This window comes from Gobio gobio (assembly GCF_949357685.1).
Source record: "Gobio gobio genome assembly, chromosome: 10".
Lineage (NCBI taxonomy): Eukaryota > Metazoa > Chordata > Actinopteri > Cypriniformes > Gobionidae > Gobio > Gobio gobio.
Window position 1 is genome coordinate 9,189,191 of NC_137116.1, and position 24,960 is coordinate 9,214,150.

At 39.0% G+C, this 24,960-nt stretch overlaps 2 protein-coding genes across 2 annotated transcripts in view; one reads left to right on the plus strand and one right to left on the minus strand.

Annotated features, from left to right (window-relative positions):
* The window catches only part of LOC307132267 (interleukin-17 receptor E), a 517,506-nt gene that overhangs the window by 449,386 nt on the left and 43,160 nt on the right, over positions 1 to 24,960 (minus strand). The window lies entirely within an intron of this gene.
* mib2 (MIB E3 ubiquitin protein ligase 2) overlaps positions 10,671 to 24,960 on the plus strand; it is a 115,773-nt gene continuing 101,483 nt past the window's right edge. Inside the window, exon 1 of the mRNA XM_079826440.1 lies at positions 10,671 to 10,977. Coding sequence (XP_079682566.1) covers positions 10,965 to 10,977 — 13 coding nt within the window. The 5' untranslated portion in view covers positions 10,671 to 10,964. The remainder of the gene's footprint in view (positions 10,978 to 24,960) is intronic.

A 24,960-nucleotide genomic window follows, 5' to 3' on the forward strand; every position in this document is an offset into this window, starting at 1 on the left:
CTTATTTATAATGATAATAATTTTGAATGATTTAGATATCATTTATGTAATTATATCCTTAACCAATTACACATATAATTTTAGTTAATCAATCATAGATAGGCACTTTGTTAAAATTAATATAAATAGCCTATATAAAGGTCATACAAATAAGCTAAAATCAATAAATAAAGCTATAAAAATTACTACATGTGAGCTTAAATGTTCAATTCTCTCTATATATCAACTTAACTAACTTCATAACTTTTACTTGCATTGACATGGTACGATATTTTCTTTAAGTTGTCCTTTTTCATAGACAGCTCTTTTCTTCTTGCTGTGTAAATTGGTTTACATTTTTTATATTTTTCAATCATGTAATATTCTGCAGAAGAGAGAAGTGAATCTCAGTTCCACTGATCCACACCATGTGATTGGCTGTTCACTACCGATGTCACAGCTTAACTCCTAAACTCAGGATCAACGCCTGAGTTAACAGAGAAAGTTGATGATCAGTGTCATGGTACCAACAAAGCCTGAATAGATTGGTTGGCTTTTGTCAACTCTAAACTAATCCTGTAACCCGGAGTTTGTTAAACTACCATCATGGTACAGGCCCCTGGAACAGGTTAGCCGTGGAGCGTAAGTTACTATGGAGATGAACACTGCTGAAAGCCAAACCAGGAATTAGCACAAAATAAGCTTTAACATATCTGGCTAGCCAGCTAAACCAGCTTCATGGCATAGTCCCCAGGTTAGGTTCACAGAGTAAGTTACCCTGGTAACTGAGTATGAGTTACCTCTCTTTTAGAAAATGGCTTGACTTTCCCTGCTTTCTCGGGTTTGACATGCCTCCCATTCTGAAACGGAAAACCCAGAGTTTCCCTCACTTCAGGGTTAACATATTCTGAGTTTACTCTCTCGTTTCTGAGACGGGCCCCAGGACACTGTGAGGATTTAAGGGAACAAGTAAAATATTTGGAAAGTTTAGCTCAGCTTTTTAAATGTACACGTCAAAATGTGAAGGTGAGCGCCATCTTTTGCTGCTGAGGAAACAATACATGACACATTTCTGCTTATAAGACATATTTGAGTCATTTTGATTGCAGCATGTGACCAAGTATTTGTAGACAAGTTTAGTAATTGTGTTTTTCATATTTTGCATGTGATACTACTTAAAGAAAGCTTCCTTTCATATATTAATTGGTTTGTCTTTTATTTTGTCCATCCTAAGCAAACAAAGACGCGCCCAAATTTCATATTACATCTCCCAGTATCAATAGTTTAAGCAAATATTGAGTTACATAACACTAATAAATCACCATGCAGATGAAACTGCATGTTCTGATTGGGCGTATTGACATTTAGAACCTTCAGGAACAACCGACTCTGAAAAATGACACAGTTAGTAACTTAAAAAGACAAATATGTTGCATAAAAAAGGAGAACTGGACTTGTGTAAAAGTGGAGCTATTTTTTGTCTTTTAGTGTGATGCAATATATTACATTTTTGGACACATTTAGTAGTAATCTAGCAAAAAATTGCCTTTATAAAGTCCTGAACTGTGTGTGTCTATTGTGTTATTGCTCATGAAAACAACAGCTCTGTGAGGGATGGAGAAGAGTGGAAATCAAAATCAACCCAGAACTTTCATTAAAGGCACAATATGTAACGTTTTGTAATAAAATATCCAAAAGCCACTAGAACAATGTTGTATATTTTGTTGACTTGTGTACTTACACCGATCAGGCATGAGCCATGGCTAGACGACTGGGTCAGAGCATCTCCAAAACTGCAGCTCTTGTGGGGTGTTCCCGGTCTGCAGTCGTCAGTATCTATCAAAAGTGCTCCAAGGAAGGAACAGTGGTGACACGGAACATGTTTTCTTTTACATCACGTGGATGGCCAGGTGCGTGTGCGTGGCTTACCTGGAGAACACATGGAACCAGATTGCACTATGAGAAAAAGGCAAGACAGCAGAGGCAGTGATGCTTTGGGCAATGTTCTGCTGGGAAACCTTGGGTCCTGCCATCCATGTGGATGTTCCTTTTACACGTACCACCTACCTAAGCATTGTTGCAGACCATGTACGCCCTTGGAAACAGTGTTCCCTGGTGGCTGTGTCTCTTTTAGCAGGATAATGTGCCCTGACACAAAGCAAAAATGGTTCAGGAATGGTTTGAGGAGCACAACAACGAGTTTGAGGTGTCAAATTCCCCAGATCTCAATCCAATCGAGCATCTGTGGGATGTGCTGAACAAACAAATCCGATCCATGGAGGCCCCACCTCGCAACTTACAGGACTTAAAACTAAAATACCGGACTTGCTGCTAAAATCTTGGTGCCAGATACCACAGCACACCTTCAGGGGTCTAGTGGAGTCCATGCCTCGACGGGTCAGGGCTGTTTTTGGCAGCAAAAGGGGGACCAACGCAATATTAGTTCATAGGTCATAATGTTATGCCTGATTGGTGTACATTATCCCAAATGTTTCCACTGACAGGAACCCAAGCCGCCGCACCAGAGATCAGAGCCGGCCCACGTCTGAGCAAGAACATGAGAGACTAAAGACTGGAAAGAAGTCATCACAGCCACTTTTGCTTTGTCATCTGTATTTATATAGTGTTTAAATGACCTGTATATATGACCCCTCTGAATAAAAGTTATAATTTGTTTGTTGAATGCACAGCCTTGCAAAGTATACTTCTTTTGACACGTACACGTTGGGGTGACAGTTTAAGACCCAGAGACCAGATATGTTGAAAGAAGACCATGAGTCAGGTTGTTCAATCAAATGAAGAAAATTTCATCGGTAGAGCCAGCGTCAGTCTCACGAGGAGGTCGCAAGCCAGACTCCATCTACCCGTCTATCGTACATAGGCCTACAATTTCTCAACAGTTATACTGATTTCAAGGTCTAGCCACGTCATTAGATGATTCTGATTGGCTCAGAGAAAATGAACAGTCATGGTAAATTTCCACACATTGTCAGTTAATCAGATGCACATCTCCATAGATCACTTTTTGACGCTTCACCCCAGAATTAGACACGTAGTGACCTTCCAGGTCTGGAGCAGGCGCCAGCATTCCCAGAACAACAAGTCCACCCATCTCTTAGGATGCCGTTGCACACCTTCAATACGGATCTGTAACACAGAATATTACGCACATACACAGATACACAATCTCTCCAAGGTTGGAGTTGGTGAGTTCCAGCTCTAACCAGAATGCTCCCCAAAACATACTGATAACATGTGCTTTCTGGTACAGACAATAGTACAGGCCATAATCATACAATTCGTTAGTGTTTCAGTAAAAGGAAATATGAAAGGAATAAAATATAATATAAAAATGAAAGACCGATCCATATTTCATCTCTGGAAGCCGGGCTAAGTGAGCAAGCACTGTTACTGCACTCTTGTCAGGTTAGGGGTGTGTGATACCTCCAAAATCCAAACACACGAAACATGTTCTGCTATCAAGTGTTTAGCGACACATCCCTAGGACCAGAGGTGGACAGTAACTAAGTACATTTACTTGAGCCCGACGGCATCGCCCACGACGTCACACGGCACCTCCGATAAATATCTATATTATTTCATGAAACTTTTATCGATTTTCTTACCGTTTTTTCCAGCAGAAAGCTAACGAGCTAGCCATCACGGGGGTGTCTTTGGTGTCTTTGTAGCCTTTACAGAAGGTTTTCTATCCAGCCTGGAACATGTGCATCTTTTTGGAGTTGTTCAGCAATAAATCAAAACGCTTACATCCAAGATATATCCACTTGATGTCCATAATTTATAAATTTTCCGTCATTTTTACCGCTAGCGCGATGCTAGCTGCCATTTTGGATGAGGGTTTGACCAATGACAGGCTGATCCGTCATCCACGTTGGTGTGCGTCATTACGCATGAACCACAGCTTTGTTATTGTGAAGAGAGAGAGACGCACGGCTAGTAGTGAGGAGAGAGAGAGAGAGAGAGGCGCTGCAGTTTTTAGTAGTTTTGTGGAGAAAGTTTGAGGAAAAAGTTTGAGGAGAAGTTCCTGATAGGAACTGTTTTGAGGCTTGGCACCAGTAAATATCCAAAATCCAAAGAGGCCAAAAGCGCCTGGACTTTTTTTGGAAAAATGTAAATAGTTTTGGTTCTGTATAAGTTATCATGTTTATTCCTGAGTTCCAGGACTCCAAAGACTTGAACAAACTGTTTTCCAGAGGAAATATGCTTAGCTTTTATTTATTTGTGTGTGTTTTCAATAAATATTTGAGTGATTCAATTTCCGTTTTATGTTTTCATTTGTCTTTATGGTCCCATAACTTATTTTACATTCAGGTGACATCAATGCAACACAAATATACTGACAGTGCAGCTTGTCTTGAAAAAAAAGAGGTGTGTCAATTGTCTGTGCACAACAGGGTTGATGTTTTACAAGCTTTTTTAGTAAATAACACCAGGCGGAAAATTAATTGTAAAAATACCCTTAGGTCTTAAAGGGTTAAGTACTGTAAGGTGGAAAATAATCAAAGATATTTGAAATAGAACAAAATCATCTGCTTTGCTGTAAGTAGCCATCGTCGTGATCAAGATATTTGAAATTGACTCAACCCCCTCCCCCTTAACGCCATCAGAGGGGCCAGTTGGAGATAGAAGAACAAAAGAATGGCTGGATGGCAAAATGGTTTTCACACCTTTGATTCAATGGGGGAAGTTTTGTCTGATTGGTTACTTTCAAACGTCTTACGGTTTGGTCTGATTGGTCAGTTTTAAAAGAGACATATTTGAATTTGGTGACATCAGGGAAAAGGATAAAAGAGGATTTCAACTGTAGCTCGCTCTCTTTGGATTCTCTGGCTTTCTCTAGAGAGAGCTATTCTTTAGCTCTCTCTCTCTTTCTCTCTCTCTCTCTCTCACAGGTAACATTCTAGGCAGAGGCCTACTGAGCATAATTAAGGGTTTATGTTTACATCTATTTGAAACTATTTTAAGTGTAACCATAACTAGAATTTGTGTTTCCTTTTAGAAGAGATTTCTGTCTATTATGTAATTGACATTTTACATTTACTTGATTGTTAATAAATTGTTACATTTTGATCCTTTCTGAATTAATCTGTAATTATTAACTATCTCCAATGTGGAACGGTATAATTGTAACAAAGGGTTAAAACGGAACGATCAAATGTATGATTAACTATCAAATATAAATGATCAAACAACCGGTTGGCATTCTCTTCTAAATGCGACAACTATGATAAATGGAGTCAGATAAAGAATATTTTAATCAAATCCATTCTTCCAGCTGAAACACTGAACGCGTACGGCCTTCACCGCGGTTCGCTACCGATCCTTGGAGCGAATTCATGCGGTCTTACAGTGCACTTTTTGAGTATCTGTACTTTCCTTGAGTATTATTTTTTCTGGAAACTTGTGACTTTTACTTCACTACATTTGAAAGACAAATATCGTACTTTTTACTCCACTACATTTCTACCAAGGCCCTCGAAGTAGAAAGTCGTAGCCGCATTGAAAGTCAGCGGATGATTTTTCTTCTTTAAAACATGATTGTTATTTTTTGAACACCAATCAACTGGTGGCAAAATAGAAGGCGGCAGTTCCCAGACGGAATTCAGAAGAGCAGACGTGGATAAGTCTGAAAAAGTGCAACGACACGAAAGTGCACACAGAAAGCAGCCTCTCAGACACCAGACCACAAGTAGTGAATTTTAGTCTATTGAAAACTAAAATCTTATTATAGTCAATTATAACTAGACTAAAACTAAAACAATTCAGTTGCCTAAAATGTTATAGTCAAAAGACTGACTAAAACTAAATCTATGTTTGCTGTCAAAATTAACACTGGTATGAAGTATGATTGGTCAAATGATTTTTATAGATTTACCCGCCAAGTTGCCATGGCCTTGTGCATAGGTAATGTTCCACAATGATGTTAGTTAGCGTGCAAAAGCGTAGTTGGGCTAATAATGTTAACTGAAGTCCTTTCAGAAATATGTTTTTACATAACCTGTCAAATAAAAACAATGTAGAAACCCTTCTTTTCTAGCATGATTTTGACTTTGATAAGAGCTTTGTAACTTTTAAGCAAGTATTGAAATGAGGTATGCTAGCATGTCAGATGGAGCATGACTAGCTGAAACCACCATGATGGAACAGCGTGCATTCATACAACAATGCAACAATAATAAAATAATGTGTTTACTTTTACTTTTGATACTTAAGTACTTTTAAAAGCAAGTGCTTCTGTACTTTTAATTAAGTAAAAATCTATCTTTACAACTTTCACTTGTAATGGAGTAATATGTGACCAGTAGTACTTTTACTTTTACTCAAGTAATGGAGTAGTGTACTTTGTCCACCTTTGCCTTGGACAGACCCTCAGTCACTCCTCAGAAACCAAATACAAACTTTAGAAAACATAAAGCAAGAAACAAACATGATTTTTGATGATTATTTTCATAACTGGAAAGAATCATTAAAAATCATTATAAGAATATACACTCACCTAAAGGATTATTAGGAACACCTGTTCAATTTCTCATTAATGCAATTATCTAATCAACCAATCACATGGCAGTTGCTTCAATGCATTTAGGGGTGTGGTCCTGGTCAAGACAATCTCCTGAACTCCAAACTGAATGTCAGAATGGGAAAGAAAGGTGATTTAAGCAATTTTGAGCGTGGCATGGTTGTTTGTGCCAGACGGGCCAGTCTGAGTATTTTACAATCTGCTCAGTAACTGGGATTTTCACGGACAACCATTTCTAGGGTTTACAAAGAATGGTGTGAAAAGGGAAAAACATCCAGTATGAAAATGCCTTGTTGATGCTAGAGGTCAGAGGAGAATGGGCCGATTGATTCAAGCTGATAGAAGAGCAACTTTGACTGAAATAACCACTCGTTACAACCGAGGTATGCAGCAAAGCATTTGTGAAGCCACAACACGCACAACCTTGAGGCGGATGGGCTACAACAGCAGAAGACCCCACCGGGTACCACTCATCTCCACTACAAATAGGAAAAAGAGGCTACAATTTGCACGAAAAATTGGACAGTTGAAGACTGGAAAAATGTTGCCTGGTCTAATGAGTCTCGATTTCTGTTGAGACATTCAGATGGTAGAGTCAGAATTTGGCGTTAACAGAATGAGAACATGGATCCATCATGCCTTGTTACCACTGTGCAGGCTGGTGGTGGTGGTGTAATGGTGTGGGGGATGTTTTCTTGGCACACTTTAGGCCCCTTAGTGCCAATTGGGCATCGTTTAAATGCCACGGCCTACCTGAGCATTGTTTCTGACCATGTCCATCCCTTTATGACCACCATGTACCCATCCTCTGATGGCTACTTCCAGCAGGATAATGCACCATGTCACAAAGCTCAAATCATTTCAAATTGGTTTCTTGAACATGACAATGAGTTCACTGGACTAAAATGGCCCCCAGAGTCACCAGATCTCAACCCAATAGAGCATCTTTGGGATGTGGTGGAACGGGAGCTTCGTGTCCTGGATGTGCATCCCACAAATCTCCATCAACTGCAAAATGCTATCCTATCAATATGGGCCAACATTTCTAAAGAATGCTTTCAGCACCTTGTTGAATCAATGCCACGTAGAATTAAGGCAGTTCTGAAGGCGAAAGGGGGTCAAACACAGTATTAGTATGGTGTTCCTAATAATCCTTTAGGTGAGTGTAGGAGGATAAATATTGATTAAGGCTTTGATTATGAATTTAACTCGGATATATAGGTATATTAAAGCGGCAGTGGATTTCAGAATCCAACCTTTCAGGCACGTGCACAGTTTTGAGCACTCTCTCGCCACGAGTTACAACCCATGTAAATATCTTTGTATAGTCGTAAAAACGAGGGCACTTTCTAACCGCTTTGCACAATCTCTCGTCTGTATAGGCCTCCATTGTCGCTGTAGCTTGCATGCGTTCTGGTTATAGACTGTAAAAAAATGGGTTCCGGTCTGTTCTTATGCAGTTTTTCTTCGACTACCTTGTGAATCGACCAAGGGGGTAATCCAGTGTCATGAGAAATCGTGTCCTCCTGTGAAATAGTGTCCGCTTAGGACCCAACATGGTAATGCCTGATCCAAATGGGAGCAATAACATGCCTAACATATTGTAAATTAAAGGTCCATAGAGGCAGCCATTGCTAACCAAGCCATCACCTGCTGTTAGCATTGACTCCCATTCATTTTGGCGTCACTTTGACAGCGAATAACTTTACATCTGAGGTGTTTAAAGACTCCATTTGTCCATTGTTAATTTCTAAAGAAACACGACAATGTATAAAAGGCTCCATTACCTTGTATCTTACACTATAGCCCCGTAGAAGCCGGTTTTGTAAAAATAGGCTAACGATTGCGGCATTACCACGCGACTCTCTGTCGCATATTAGAGGAATTACCGTATAGACAGGAGGAGAGGCTCGCAGTCACATCTACGTCAAGCTCAGTCTGAGGCTGCGCAGTACGCTCAGCCATCAGGAAGTGAGCACTTCTAATTGACTTCACTTTTCTCCGTTCAAGTATATGGGGTCGCTGTGTCCATTTCTTTTACTGTCTATGGAATCGACGCACCCAGGTTGCCACATTGTGTGTAAACGAATTACTAATCCAATTTTGCTGACCCTCCTGTACTTTGGCCTTTAGAATGATTTAGGTCAATCTTGCTGCTTAAAGGAATAGTTTCCCAAAAACAAATAAAAAGTTCTATGCTGAAAGTCTGGCGCAGCAGGGGCGTAGCCATCTTTTCAGAAGTGAGGGGGGCAGAAATGTCCGTTTTTTTGTGACCCTTGTCTAATGGACAGATTTAATTGATCTCATCTCTTGCTTTTAATTCAGTAAGATATCAAATACACTGCTGAACAATAACCACTAATATGTATAATATTTTCCCTATATTTCATGCCAATTTTATGATTGGTTTATGTACTACAAACACTTGTGCATTAAGTCCCCATGGATTTTATGCAATGTAAAGAAATATCACTGAATAAGGCAGAAAATATACAGTGCCTATCAAAAATGTGGTCTTCTGCTCACCAAGGCTGCATTAATTTAATAAAAAATGCAGTTAAAAAGTAATACAGTGAAATATTACTCCAGTGTAAAACAGCTGTTTTCTATGTGAATATATAGTAGCGTGTAATTCATTCCTGTGATCAAAGCTGAATTTATCATCATTACTCCAGTCTTCAGTGTCACATGATCCTTCAGAAATCATTCTAAAATGATGATTTGCTGCTCAAGCAACATTTCTGATTATTATCAATGATGAGAACAGTTGTGCTGCTTCATATTTGTGGAAACCATGAAACTATTCAAACATTTGTGGTAAGATTAAAAAAGAGAAAAATTAATACTTCATCAAACATGCATTAAATTGACCACAAGTGACATTTATAATATTACAAAAGATTGCTATTTAATAAATGCTTTCTATTCATCAAAGAATCCTGTCAAATAAAATACATCATGGTTTCCACAACATTTTTAAGCCGCACAACAGTTTTCAACAATGATTATAATCATAAATGTTTCTTGAGCATCACATCATCATATTAGAGAGATTTCTGAAGGATCATGCGACACTGAAGACTGGAGTAATGATGATAAATTCAGATGTGATCACAGGAATGAATTACACGTTACTATATATTCACATAGAAAACAGCTGCTTTAATTTGTAATGATATTTCGCAATATTACTGTTTTAACTGTATTTTTGATTAAATAAATGCAGCCCTGGTGAGCAGAAGATATTAAACATTAAAAAGGCTATCAGTTAGTACTGCATTATTCATATACTTCATTGTCAATAAATACCAATATATGAGATGGCTTGAAAAACATTCATAAACCATAATTCTGAATGTTCTCTGGTCGTTTAAAATGTCCAGTTTAAAAAAAAAAAAGTTATGTAAATTTATGTTAAGGAAAAATTATATTTTATAATACTGTAAACATTATGGGAATATTATAAATATTTTCATAATGTTCTGAAACAAGTAGTAATATTTAAAAATAAATCTTAGACGAATGTAGATGTTCAGAAAATAACGTTAACATTAGTTAAATCGCGTTTTATGCTTTAACGTTTTGAGAACAAGTTTTATAGCATTTTTTGTGCAGATTTCCTTGATTTGAAGTCTATTAAACCAAATAACTGAACGAACAATCTATTGGAAGAACTTTTGCTCATAGCTTATAATATAAGCTAAAGTTCTGAGAATGTTCCCTGTTAGCTGGTTGCTGAAAATGTCTGTAATAATGCAATAAAAGTGTGTAGCACGCTATTCTATAATATATAAAGGGACCATCATCAGTGCAGCATATGGAACGACAACAAGATGGCTCACGAGGACCATAGTGGGGAGCGCAGTCTCAGCTGTTCGCGCATGCGCACTGTCCTGTTTCAAATCTCGATTTTACTCAAGTATTGTAAGGTGCCCCAAAGGTCTACGTAACCCGCATCATAAAGACAATCGTTAAAACAAGAACATTAATTTAATGACGCACCATAGCTAAACAATTAAGAATCCGACTACGGCGAAGGATAAGCTCATGAATATGAATCGAGCGTTGCTTGGTAACCTTCATGTAGCGTCACCTCATTAATATTCAGGAGCATATCCCTCGCCATAGTATGGTTGGTAAATTTGCATACGGCACAGGGCAGAAGCGGCGTGGGCGTGTCCTGTGAACCCACTGCTGCTAGCTCAACTAGCGCGATGTGTTTTGATTTCGATGCTGTATAGATGCTTTTTGTTTTGGTTTTCGTGTGGAATTATTTGCGAACACACAGCGCGAGCGGACGCGGAAGCTTCGTGAAGCTTCGGCCTGATGGATGTCCAGTGGCGTTAGGCTGACGCGCGCGTCCATCGCAGCGCAGTAATAATCGCCCGTAAGCCTGTATAAGCACATTAATCGGTGGGCCGGTGGAGTTTCCGCGGAAGCATTAATGTTGTCGACAGGTAAGATGAAACAGGACGACTCAATGTGATGTGTTTTGGGCGACGTCTGATTCATATAACGGTGTCGCGGCCGTGGACAGGGTTGACTTCTTTTGTTTGAATATTCATATGAATTTGCATGGTTTGCTGTATTAAAAGAGGATTTAATACATTTAACTATTGATTATATCTCCCATAATCAGTAAATTACTGGGTTTACAAGAGCAGTCGCGCGTCCCTGCTAATAAACACATAACGTTACCCCACATATGTTGGTACAAAACGCAGATATTTATAGAGTTATTGTCATGTTTGATATTTACTGTAATATACATTGTGTTTTGTTTATTGGGGCAGCGCACATTGATGGTTCCCTTATCGAAAAGTCTAAAAAATGGTGGGTTGTTTCATCCGTTTAGGTATAATATGGACAAACTCAAGCGTTAATTAATTTTTTTAAACCGTTGGTTTAATTTTTTTGATACAATTTTGTAAACCCAACCGTTGTTTATACATTTTTGAATTACACTTTTAAACCCAACTGTTGGGATGTCCATATTTGACCCAAACATGAGATGAAACAACCCAGCATTTAGAGTGTGGTGGTTAAAACATGGTATTTTCACACATTCCATGTGTTTATCTAGAATATTTCATTGCATTGTATAGTGTTTCCTCAAATAATACCATGGTACATGTCCTTTTATTATTCCATGTCTTTTGCACAAACATCGTATTGCCATGGCACTGGCCTGTGTCCTAAAACAGTGGTGCTTATTTGTGTTTTGTATGTTGAAAGGGCGAGTCATTGTTTATTATTGGCTGTGTTTGGTTTGGGAATCTCTTTTACAAGAAGCACTATGATAATACTATGGTACAGTAATTACATCATGGTACTGTAACTGTATGTTTCAGAGACATTCTGAAAGTGGATAAAGAATACCTTGATATTACCATGGTACCAGGTTCTTCATTGGCTTTGATGGTTCCATGAAGATCCTTTAATATTTCCATTGCAAAAAAGTTCTTTATAGTGGAAAAAGGGTTGTTTAGATTATTAAAATGTTCTAAAAAATGGTCCCAGACATGTTTCTTCTATGGCATCACCATGACCTTTATTTGTAAGAGTGCATGTCAAACACGTATAGTAATATCAGGGTGCCTTTTGTGTGCAGTGATGTCTGTTTAATTTTGATTTCTCAAAAGCGTTCATTAAAAGGACAGCAGTTTTATTTAGAAGGTCAGGGAGGCCTATTTTTATTGGTCAGCTAACAAAGAAGTTGACGAAGCAGAGACATAATATCTGCCAATGTAAGTGCAGATTCAGTGGTTTCGTTGTAGTTATAGACCCTTCTGTTCTGCATCCTTGGGTTATGAATATATATTGTAAAATCTCATGATTTTCATCACAAGGTTAACCCGTGTGTTTGCTCTGTCATGCAGGCAGTGACAATTCATATTTCTTTAAATCAGCTGTTGAATGTCCATTGATTTAAATCATGTGTTCCCCCAAGCAATCTCACCAGACTCCGCCCACACGCTCTTCTGATTGGTTGTGATTTTGGATTGATGGTTGCAGTCAGAGCCATAGAAAGAGAGAGTTGCGACAACGGAAGTTCAAAACGCTTGATAGTCACGTGATTCATGTAGACCTCTAATAGTTCCAGGAAGTGCTTTGACGGGCAATTCAAATTGATAGTCACAGTGACAGAACTGCGCTTTTTGGTAATTAATAGTCAATAAATGCATTGATTTTCAATAATTTTATTACACATCGACATGTGTATGTAGCATGAGTATGTAGTTACAGCGATGTTGTTTTTAAAATATATATATTTTTAATGATGAATAATCTACACAAGCAGGCTTTAATGTACAAGTTATTTTGATTAAAATGTGCTGATCATTTAAAATCTTACCTTTTAAAAGTGCATCACAAACGGTCTCTTCTGCTGTAACTCTATGGCGCAGCTGCTATCCGGGAACTATTGAGAGTCTCCACGAGCCGCCATTGCTGTAAAAAAAACCGTTCCATTGGAGTCTATGGAGTTGTCGCAACTCTCTCTCTCTATGGCTCTGGTTGCAGTGTGCTTGTGGAGACTCCGCCCACACGCTCTTCTGATTGGCCGTAATTTTGGATTGATTTGGTTGCAGTGCAGTGCACCTGCAGAGGTGCTCCGCCCACACGCTCTTCTGATTGGCCGTGATGTTGGAATGATTTGGTTGCGAGTGCAGTGCGCCTGCAGAGAGACTCCACCCACCCACACGCTCTTCTGATTGGCTGTGATTTTGGATTTATTTGGTTGCGAGTGCAGTGCACCTGCAGAGAGACTCCACCCACACACTCTTCTGATTGGCTGTGATATTGGAAAGATTTGGTTGCGAGTGCAGTGCATCTGCAGAGAGACTCCGCCCACACGCTCTTATGATTGGCCGTGATTTTGGATTGATTTGGTTGCGAGTGCAGTGCGCCTGCAGAGAGACTCCGCCCACACGCTCTTCTGATTGGTCGTGATTTTGGATTGATTTGGTTGTGAGTGCAGTGCGCCTGCAGAGAGACTCCACACGCTCTTCTGATTGGCCGTGATTTTGGACTGATTTGGTTGCGAGTGCAGTGCGCCCAGAGCCATAGAAAAAGAAAATTGCGACACTCTTTGATCTCGTCGCCACGCGGTCAAGTGGTTCATGGAGCTCTCAATAGTTACAAACAACTCCGCGCTGTCAGTCTGTTTGAATAGGATTGAGCAGGACAGACAGCAGTTTACCTATATTTGCTGCAATTTCTGGTAAATATTAACACAATATGTGCACGACTTCGACTGGGCTTTACAGTAGCATTTTATTCTGGGGAGAGATAATGTTGATTAATGTTTTTTTGAGTGATCTGGTTATTTTATGTGGGTCATGTGAGTGCATGATTTTACAGCGTTGAGTGTTATAGCCAATCACGGGCATTTCTGTTGAAAATAATGACCAGTCATATGTTTAATTTACCAGGAATGAAAATCCATATCGATCAAAATAAGTTTTATAGTCTCAAAACGCTGAATGAATTTTAGTGCAAGTTTACATTTTACATGAATCTTCCCATTATCTATAAATCCTCTCCTCATAACAAACAAAGCACCGAGACAATTTAAATAAAGATTTATTGTGTAGTTTAGTCAGAAGTTTTGTTTTTCATGAGACTTTGCGATTTTCCCTACAATTAGCCTATATATTTAACACTTAAGTACAAATAAAATAACAAAAATAGATATTTTAATGTTATAATAGTGATTTGATCATCTATAAAAATTCATTCAAAAAAGAGAAAAAATGGCTAATGAGCCAATAAGTGTTCCACTTCCGCCATCTACTGGTTAGTGGTAATTTCTTTTATAAAATGTTGTTAACGTCCGAATGTTATTTTGTGATACTTACATAAGCATACACAACAGGTGAATATAAATGAATGATTCTAGCATATACAGAATTTAACCCAAGAAAGAAGTTTTAAATAGTGTTTAAATAAAACAGGGCAACCAATTTAATTCAACTCTTTTTATCCAGGCGTTATTAATATTCATTATTCATAGGCGTTATACGTTATTCCTTGAATGGGCTACTTCATAGAAACACTTTCGACAGAAAGATCTCAGAGAGACTAAAAACTGTTGAAATATGACTGTTCATGAATATGAAATATGTTGCAGTTCTGCTCACGTTATCTAGCTGCAGTAAAGTCTAACCATCTATTATAACAATAAACATTAACTATAACGCGCTTCATAAAATACCACTTCTATTAATATTCCTGAGAGGTTAACTAATGCCATAAAATCTCAAAATGTGCATTCATTTCATCAATTTGCCAGCGAGTGTGCTTGAGAGACACTGAAATGAATGGGGTTCAATGCTGGAACTATTGGTCGCTCCATGACACGCTTTACTTCCGCATTCCTCAGTTCCTATGGAAGTCTATGGGAGTGTCGTAACTCTGTTTTTCAATGGCTCTGAGTGCGCCTGCAGAGAGACTCCGCCCACACGCTCTTCTGATTGGCCGTGATGTTGGAATGACTTGGTTGAGTGCAGTGCGCCTGCTGAGATGCTCCGCCCACATGCACTTCACCTTTAAATCTCACAAGCCTTAAATAGTATAAATACACGTCGCACCGCAACAGTTTTTGTTTCATTTTTAGGTTGGACATAAATGTTGTGTGACTCGAAGTCAAACCAAAGTCAACATCATGTGAGGTTTCTGCCCAATCAGGCATTAAAAAGAATCAGATTTTTTGCTGCATGTAACCAGCAAGGATGAAGCACATGTGAGATGTGTTGTCTGTTAATTGTCGTTGCCCAGTCTTTCACTGCCGAATGCTTTGGCTATCAGACATTTTTAGGTTCCTGCATGGCTCCAAGAGTTTCGGGCCGTTAAAGAACTGTTTTTTTTTCCAGCCTATAACTGCTGGGAATGTGCGGGACGGTTTTCACCGTGCCCCAGTGCATCCATGCAATGTTCGCTCATCAGCTGCTAATATAAGAGTTCTGTAATGGCAGGGCGCGACTGTAACAAGCTGCCACTCAGCATTCCTTCTTTTGTTATCAACACCCACAGCCATACGATTTTTGTCAAGCCTCATAGCCTATTAAAGAAATACTTCATCCTAAAATAAATAAAACTCGTCCTTATGTAACCCAATGTCATTCCAAACCTCAACGTGGGGCTGCAAGAGAATGGTTACGCTGGAAACTGTCATGTGCCACACTTCCTTTATTGCCTGTTTCACATATCACACATTTTAGTAATCATCATAAATGAGGAGTCATTCCGAAGCTTAAAGTGAATTTCGTTTAGTGTAAATTGTATCTTAATTTTAATGTTTTTAATATATTTACTTCTTATTTAAAAAGAATCAAATATAGCAGACGATAGCCTTAGCGCTGGCGATCATGCATTGCACGCATGTCTCATAAATGAACCGAAACGATATTTGAGTATTGTGTGTATCTGATCGTTTACAAGATCAAATGATTCACAACATTTTTGCCATTGAAATGACTGGGAAAAAAGTGTCCCAATCAACCTGAATTCTCCCTATAGAGCTCCAGAGGTCACGTGACCCATTCTGTTTATGACGCCATCTTGGCAGTTTCAAGGCAACAGAGTTCACTGCACACTTTAATTAAAAATACATATACTTTTACATAGCAAAACTTAAAGGGTTAGTTCACCCAAAAATGAAAATTCTGTCATTAATTACTTACCCTCATGTCGTTCAACACCCGTAAGACCTCCGTTCATCTTCAGAACAGAAATGAAGATATTTTAGTTGAAATCCGATGGCTCTGAAAGGCCTCCATTGGCACAATGGCACTTTACACTCTCAAGAACCTTAAAAGGTACTAAAGACGTTGTTACAAAGTCCATCTCACTACAGTGGTTCTAAAATAACTTTATGAATCGGCGAGAATAGTTTTTGTGCGCAAAAAAACCCTAAATAACGACTTATATAGTGATGACGATTTCAAAACAAGGCATCATGAAGCTTCGAAGCGTTATGAATCAGCGAGTCGAATCAGCAGTTTGAATCGCCAAATTTCAGCAGTTTGGCGGTTTGACACGCGATCCGAATCATGATTCGATTCACTGATTCATAACGCTTCGAAGCTTCATGATGCCGTGTTTTGAAATCGTCATCACTATATAAGTCGTTATTTAGGGTTTTTTTGCGCATAAAATCTATTCTTGTCACTCCATAAAGTTATTGTAGAACCACTGTAGTGAGATGGACTTTGTAACGACGTCTTTAGTAGCTTTTAAGGGTCTTGAGAGTGAACCGTGCATTGTGCCAATGGAGGCCTTTCAGAGCCATCAGATTTCAACTAAAATATCTTCATTTGTGTTCCGAAGATGAACGGAGGTCTGACGGGTGTCGAACGACATGAGGGTGAGTAATTAATGACAGAATTTTCATTTTTGGGTGAACTAACCCTTTAACATTACTGTAGTATGAAGCAGAAGCAGGACCGAGTGTTGTGGAGCTGAGCAAGGCCACAGGAGCGATTGAAGAGCGGGACTGTTATTATGGCATAGTCGCCGGCGGGACTTTTAATATGACACGATCGCCAGCGCCACTTCCTCTTTTCCAGTCATGAGTGAGGTAACGCAACTCTGTTTATCATATTAGATCTATCTGAGTGTGTTGAAAAGGAAGTTATGACGTTCGCGCGGCGGCTGCTATGTCACTTGTTCACAGTGAGTGTAATGTACAGCGTTTCTGCTAAATAAAACTGGAAACCGAGGGTGATGCAGATGTGACGCAATCGACAGGCGACTCCCTCAAACGCATAGCTCACACGTCCCGGTTCATTGATTAAAAAAGGAATTTCTCACGATTTACAAATAGTTGGAAACATTTGGGATATTCTAAGTACTCAACTGAACAAAATATATAACACTGGCCTAGTGGTTTTTGGATATTTTACTGCAAAAATCTTACATAGTTCACCTTTAACAGATAGAATAGCAGGCAGACTGAACTGCATCAACATGACAGACTTCAATTCTTTACAAGTATCATATTTAATGGGAACTTATTTTTATCATTAGTTACGTGAGGCAAAAGGTAAATAAGAATGAAGAATAAACTGAAATTCACGGCATTTCAACAACTAGGGCTGGGCGATAAAACGATAACGATATGTATCGCGATAGACACGTAATCGATATCAATAAAAAATACGTTTGATCATTTTTTTTTTTCTTTGTCGGAAGAAACCAGAGGTTTGGTTGCATGAACAAAGGCACTCGCTCTTTGGTAACCAAGCAACGTAGGGAGTGACAGGCTAACAGTTGCGTCATATCGTTGTCTCGTGTTGGATTCATTCTTCAGTAACAGAACCGGCGTGGAGGGATAGAAATGAGTGCTGCAGCGAGCGAGGAAATTGTTGATAACACAGGAAAACAAGTCAGCTCGCCAGTATGTACGACCAATGTCGTCTGCAAATTATGCAAAACTGTCATCCCCACCAAGACTGGTAATACCACAAACTTGTTTTACCAGTCTGGTTTATACTTTCATCTGGCTCCGCAGCGCGAGCCTCCGCTGACAGTGCGCGTCTCGTTTGTTTGGGGACGTGTTTATACTCGATGTGCTCGCCGATGTGCTATTCTTGACTTTGGCTGAATCCGAAATCGCCCCCTAAACCCTCATTCACTGTTCCCTACTTTAGTCCACTGATACAGTTCACTTGAAGGAGTGAATGAAAACAAGTGAGCGAATTCGGACAGCTGCTGTGTGTACATCGGCTGTACACTCGTTATTGTGGTGCAATGTTGGATAGAATGAGTGCACTCAATAAAGTCCACTATGGTTTCGGACTCCACTACAAATGGCTGTCCCTTCAAATAGTGCCCTATTTAAGTGTATAGGGGGCAATTTCGGATTCAGCCTTTGAAACTACATGGAGAGATAATGTTACTCTGCATCAGTGCCTTAAGAAATAACGGAGGCACTGCACCTTAATGTTAAGAGATAATTGTTAAAGGGTTAGTTCACCCAAAAATAAAAATTCTGTCATTAATTACTCACCCTCATGTCGTTTGACACCCGTAAGACCTCCGTTCATATTCGGAACACAAATAAAGATATTTTTGTTGAAAGCTGATGCTGAGAAAGGCTTCACACAGGCCTCCATTGGCATTCAGTACATTTACACTCCCAAGACCCATAAAAGGCACTTAAAACGTCGTTACAAAGTCCATCTCACCACAGTGACTCTACAATAAATTTACGATGTGACGACAATAGATGTTGTGCGCAAAAAAAATCTAAATAACGCCTTTATCCAACTTGTTCTTGTCTTGTGTGCCTCCACAACGCATGCACGAGAATATTACGCAGATCCGGCGTTCGGACACATGACCCAGAAGCGATTTGTTTACAAGCAGAGGAAGGCGCGCGTGTCTAAGCTGTTGAATTCTACATTGATCGTGCTTTAGGTCTCGGCGTAGTTCTCAAAATGAGACTAAAGTGTGCATTCCATGGATTCCCGAACGCCGGCGCTACGTCATATTCTCGCGCATGCGTCGTGGAGGCACACACGGAAGACAAAAAGAGGTTGAATAAAGTCGTTATTTTGATTTTTTTTTTGCGCACAAAAACTATTGTCGTCGCTTCGTAAAATTATTGTAGAGCCACTGTGGTGAGATGGACTTTGTAACGATGTTTTAAGTGCCTTTTATGGATCTTGGAAGTGTGAACGTACTGAATGCCAACGGAGGCCTATCTGAAGCCTTTCTCAGCCATCAGCTTTCAACAAAAATATCTTCATTTGTGTTCCGAAGTTGAACGGAGGTCTTACGGGTGTCCAACGACATGAGGGTGAGTAATTAATGACAGAATTTTCATTTTTGGGTGAACTAACCCTTTAAGTGTTCATTGTGATTTTAGACTTGTGTTTATATTTTAATTATTTGAGTGTCTTCCATGGCTGTGTTAACATTTCTGCCTTTATAACTGAGGGGATTCTAATCAGAGGAAAGTTGGGTGTAAAATAAAAATGTTTAAATGTAAAAAAAAATTATTTTCAATAGGTTATAAAAAATATTGATGATTATCGATATCGACCGATATGAAACGCTTATATCGTGATACAGTTTTTCAGCCATATCGCCCAGCCCCATCAACAACTTACTACGATTAAATGATTTGCCCTTTTGCTTTCCCCCGACTGTTTGGGCATCCTTGCACACATCAGCTGTCCCTCATGTTGAAATAGTAAGGTTTAAACAGTTTGGTTTTAAATGATTTTATAGATACCAATGCTACAGCCGCTCTAGCGCTCCCCTGATTGCCTGTCAAAATGGCGGAGTTTAGGCTGCGTGACGTCAACCTCCGGAGCTCTATACTCTTTGAAATCATAATTGCATTGCATGATGTTGTTTTAAATCCCAAATATTTTGCTTATAACATTCATCATTACCAATTATTCAGTTATTTGTATTTACTGAATACTGAATTGTGTTCAGTTTCACAACATTACAGGTTTTTTTTAGCATGAGACTTCTTTCAAAAACATTAAAAATGGTACAATGCAAAAAATGCTCTTCTTAGTATTTTTGTCTCGTTTAGTTTCTAGTCTTAATATCTAAACATTCTTAAATCAAGATGCATTTAATAGATAAGTAAAATGACACAAGGGGCTTGGGTTGGGTCGGGCTTGATTTTTTTTTTAAGCCCGATCTAAGCTCTAGCTGCATGAGAAACCGCTCTAGAAAGTCGTTATGCACTGAAAATTTTGCTGTCAGTTGTAGCAGTTTAATCTCTAAATGACCTCTGACCTGTTCAGCTCATGAGCCTCACATCCGCAGGGTGCTATTGTCTTCAGATGTAATGATGTGAATGCATTGATGCATCAAGATGAGGGTTGTGCGAAAGGTGCAGATATGACTGTTGATGGAGGACAGGTCAGGGCTGTTAACTAGAGTGACTACAAACAGTTCAAAAATAAAAAAAAGATGTATTTTCTGCTCAGAAACCCAGCGTGTGACTCTTAGTCAGCACTTCCTGGTGGAAGTCTTCTGATCTTTTTCCTTATTTGCATCGATTCAAAATATCCCACGTGCACATGCTGTGACTTTATTTTTCATATGGAAATATAATTTACATGTTATGTTTAAAGCTAATTGTCATACATTTGCTGTGTTCACAGTTAACTGTATGTGCCATTGTTTCAGCTTGTTTAGTCGTAGCGTGTGTGTGATCGAGATAAACACAGCAGGTTTTATTTATTCTGTAGCGGTTGAAGATAGTGAGGGTTTTGAGACGTACATCACCTGAGCTCTTTCTGAAGTGCCGTTTCAGAACTTTCAGATTTTTTTTAATTCTTTCACATTGCGTTTTTACTTGAAGGGTTAGTTCACCCGAAAGTGAAAATAATATAATTGATTACTCACCCTCATGCCGTTCCACACCCGTAAGACCTCCGCTCATCTTTAGGGTTGGGTATCGTTTGGGTTTTTTACGATACTGGTGCCAAACCGATACTTTTAAAACGGTACCGATGCCTAAATGGTGCCTGAACCGATATTTAAAAAAAACCCCACAATGGTTTATGACATTAAAGAATGGCTTTTTATTGAAAGAAAATAATAACAAATGATTTAAGTGGAACAATTTATTTAAAGTTTAAACTATACTTAAATATATAAATATATACAAAATACAATTTACTTAACAAATTCAGAGGCGCATAGATTTAAGTTGGTGTTTCAGTTCTACACAAGCAAAAAAGACAAAAAAGATTTGTACTTAAAGGGTTAGTTCACCCAAAAATGAAAATTCTGTCATTAATTACTCACCCTCATGTCGTTCGACACCCGTAAGACCTCCGTTCATATTCGGAACACAAATGAAGATATTTTTGTTGAAAGCTGATGGCTAAGAAAGGCTTCAGATAGGCCTCCATTGGCATTCAGTACATTGACACTCCCAAGACCCATAAAAGGCACTTAAAACGTCGTTACAAAGTCCATCTCACCACAGTGGCTCTACAATCATTTTACGATGCGACGACAATAGTTTTTGTGCGCAAAAAAAAATCAAAATAACACCTTTATCCAACTTGTTCGTGTCTTCCGTGTGTGCCTCCACGACGCATGCGACCCATTTTCAGAATAGGGCGGAGCCTTTACTAGGGGTGCACCGATCCGATATTAGGATCGGATATCGGCCGCGATCAGTGTTGTGGGTAACGCGTTACAAAGTAACGCGTTAGAGTACTCTAATTACTTTTTTCCTGAAATGTGTAACTTAACGCGTTAGTTTCGTGCGTAAGTAATCAGTAACTTCGTTATTTTTAAAAAAAAGTAATCCGTTATTTTAAGGAAAGGAAAATCCCGACTGCAGCCTGCTTTTTGTCAGACAGTAGGCCTAGGTCTACTGTGCCACCTGCGGATGTATCAGCGGAGCCGAAGCTCTGTGATCGTAAAGTCAATGGCTGTGATAGCCTACGTCTGTGCCCTGCGCCTGACCCTGTGTGTGTGTGGGGTTTTTTTTTTTTTCGAACTCCCGGCAAGATGGCAGAGAGGACAGCGTTTGGTTTATGGAAGTACGCACATTATTTTCAATTTGTCAACGAAAAAGAAAAGAACATAACGGTAAAATGCCCACTCTGCGTTGGTGAAAAGCCTGCTGAGGAGGACGACGGTGGTGCACCAGCTCCAAAGCAACAGCGTTTGAGTTTTAACTCTGCTAAAACAGTCCCCATCAGTGAGGTTCACAAACTTGTGGCCGGTTATGTAGTCGAGGAGATGCAAAAACACTGGATTTAAAAGACAGTCTCTCCCGGATGACATCTGGCCTGCCGCCTGCCTGATGTTATAGTTGAGGTAAAATTGTTTTTTCGTCTGTTTTTTGTTTTTGCTCATTTCTTACCAAGCTTTACTAAAATATTTTTAGGCGAAGGAGGTAACTTTACGTGACAAACTCAAAAAAATGAGAATTAACAAAGGCAATAGAAGGTCATCCATCCATTTTTCCCCAAAACGCTATAAATCCATCCTTTAAAAAAAATAATAATTATGGTTTTGTATTTTTTTTTAAAGTATTTTGTCATTTATGAGGAAAAAACAATGTTACGTGACAGTTCTTCTCCATTACGGACGCGACCACCCTGAAAGCGCCGCGGCACTAAAGACTTTAAAACTTTCACAGAGACCTCAAAAAGAAAGCACAAAGCCTTTCTTTAAAACGAATTTCGTTTTGTATTAATTGTATCTTAATTTTAATCCATGTTTCATTAACTAATTTCCTGGATGGATTTAATAAATAAAAAGTAAATAGGCTATCTTGATTTTGTAGGCTATTTTTTTTAATTATAGCCTAAGTGAAAAATATTAGGCTGTGTATACCGACATGGATCAATTATTCATATTAAATTTCATCTGTCTTTTGTAGGCATTTGCTGACTGTCTTTCCTGTTATTGTTATCCTGCAGTGTTAATTTAGTCGGATGACTGACGTTATTCATTGTCGGGAGTCACGACTTCTAGGTGCATTTAAAGGGGCCGGGGGCTGTGTCTGTCATGTGTGAGCCGCTGCAAACGGCTTTTAATTTTTGGTAACGCATGAGTACTCTAACGCGTTACTTTTATGAATAGGTAACGCTGTATCATAACTGATTACTTTTAATTGATGGTAACGTTGTAACCTAACTAACTACTTTCCAAAGTAACTATACCCAACACTGGCCGCGATACTGACAAAATAGCTGGATCGGGGATCGGAAAAATTAACAGATCCACAAGCCGATCCAGGTGTTTTTTCCGTCGCAGCAGAACCGACGTCATTCGTCAGCTTCACGTGTGTCGCATGCTACAAGGGAGCGAGCCAGAGAGTCGGCTGTGTGGAGGAGATATTTCACGCTTGCCACGCCAACTAGTTCGTCGCTGTTTCGAGGGTATTACTGCAAAGTCAGGGTCTTTCCTGCATTGACATTTTTTTGACGGCCAAAGCCTAATTTGATGAGTTATTGTGATTTACGAGTGATGTAGAACAGATGCTGCGCTTGTGACTGAGTGACAGAGAGACCGATCTGAGAGCTCCTCCCCCGCGCGCGCTCTCTGGGTCTTCAAAATAATCAGTGTTCGCTCTCATATTTCACATATTAATCCGAATCAAAAGCTCGGAAGACCGAAACCACGTTGCACGTGACACATTCGGACAATTTTGTCCTTGAATTATCACTGGGTGTGAATTGCGCTCAAAAAACATTGACTCTTCTCTGACCAGCTGACATAAAGCATACTTTCAATAAGCGGGAGACAAATTATATCCAGTTATGAAGTGTTTTCTGTGTGTTGACATCTTTCGCGATGTTCTAACAGACGGGATTCGCACACAACGCGTCTGCTAATGTCCGATTCGTGACCTAATGACTCCTTTGAACCGAATCATTTTAACGACTGGCCAGAACAACTGATCTGTCCAACACTGAACTCATGAACTCAGTTTATTAATTTACTCAGAACGCAACTGAAATGAGAACACAAGTGTGCTTACCCAATTTAGCAAGAGTGGGTAGTAAGAATTATTTTTAATTATCAACAGTATTTCATCTTATTTCTGTTGACAATGTGTAGTAAAATAAATAGGCCTAGCCTACAATCATTTAATCTGGAGTGAGGTGAAACCAGAACAAAGTTGTTATTAGCTAGCTGAAAATTTTTATTAAATTGCATATGGCAGAAAATTAGACCATTTGTTAATTTGTAATGCTACTTTTTAATATTGATATGATTATATACCAAAACAATTATCTGTAGTGTAAAAAATGTTTGGTAACTGTCAGATTACTATTGTATGTTTGACCAATACACAGTTTTTTGTTTCCACTGCTACATTTTATTTATTTAAAGAAGTTAGATTACATTCTATTTTAGATTTGAATGCACAATTGTTTTTTAAATAAATAAGAATTTAACACCTTACATACATCTGTTATTTTGTCTTAGTTATGTTTAGTTAGTAAAGTCTGGTGCCTTTAGTCTCTTCAAGGAAGGTATAAGGTGGAAGATATACAGTTTATTATTAATTCAACAATATATCGGATCGGTATCGGGTATCGACAGATACACAAAGCCCAGGCATCGGTATCGGTATCGGGACTGAAAAAGTCGGATCGGTGCACCCCTAGCCTTTACAACTAGAGAATCTCACACAGCGAGTAGAATTCGCAAGGATTGATCAATACCAACTGTTTGACCAACTTCATATTCAGAATATGTCAGTAACGCAGGTTATATTTTATGAATGTGCTGGTTAGGACGCTACACTGTGGCTAAAGTTACCATTGTCTCTGTATTCACAGAGATCAGAGCTATGTCATTAGTTTTATTTTTAAAAGTGCCCTTCGCAATAGGCGGTGAGCATTTTCAGGTTAAAAATAACACGCTCTGGTCTCTGTGAATACAGTAAGAGACATTAGCCCCTTTCACACAGCAATACCGGTAAATTACAA